Here is a 626-nt window from a genome sequence, read left to right as displayed (position 1 = left end):
AGTCACCCCACCCTTGTTATGCTACTGCTATTCTCCTCCACAGAAGGAATTACTTTGCCCTACCAGAGAACTTCAGGGCAGGTACATACAAAAACCTGTGCCTTACCTCATACACACCACAGAAGATTGACATGAACTTGCTGAGCACAGCAGCACAGATACTGGCTATGTGCACAAAGGGACCCTGTGAGAGAGGAAATGAAGGGAGAATTAAGTGGAAGGGTCACACTGTGTTACTGACAAAGTGTTAATAAACACTGGTCTTAGCACTTCGGATCAAATCACCTTTTGCATGTCTAAGTTGCATTTGCATATGTGTATAAAGGTCATTCTTAGCATATACACAAGCTCTAGATTCTTTTTCCACCTGCACATCCTTTCTGAGCATGCTTTAACAGCTAAAGATCATAAGCTTTGCGGCAGAACAGAATCACCTTGGTCTCTATGTAGTGCTATATAAATCCCCAAAAGTGTGGCCAGAGGAAAACTGCAAGTAGTAACTAGGAGGAGGAGGAAGGCAGCCCTCCCACATTTTATCCCAGTAGCAGGAGACGATCAGTCAGAAGGGGTTGGAACCTGCAACTTCCACCTCCCAGCAAAGCCAGAAGGACAATGGCATCCTCCTC

At 45.4% G+C, this 626-nt stretch overlaps 1 protein-coding gene across 1 annotated transcript in view; it reads right to left on the bottom strand.

The window, feature by feature from the left end:
- The window catches only part of CLCN1 (chloride voltage-gated channel 1), a 106609-nt gene that overhangs the window by 55446 nt on the left and 50537 nt on the right, over window positions 1–626 (bottom strand). Inside the window, exon 6 of the mRNA XM_019526678.1 lies at window positions 107–184. Within this exon, the coding sequence (XP_019382223.1) occupies window positions 107–184 (78 nt within the window). The remainder of the gene's footprint in view (window positions 1–106; window positions 185–626) is intronic.

This window comes from Gavialis gangeticus, unplaced genomic scaffold, assembly GCF_001723915.1.
Source record: "Gavialis gangeticus isolate Ggan-Ray unplaced genomic scaffold, GavGan_comp1, whole genome shotgun sequence".
NCBI lineage: Eukaryota > Metazoa > Chordata > Crocodylia > Gavialidae > Gavialis > Gavialis gangeticus.
The sequence above is the reverse complement of the archived record's forward strand: the minus strand, read 5'-3'. Positions and strand labels throughout refer to the sequence as shown.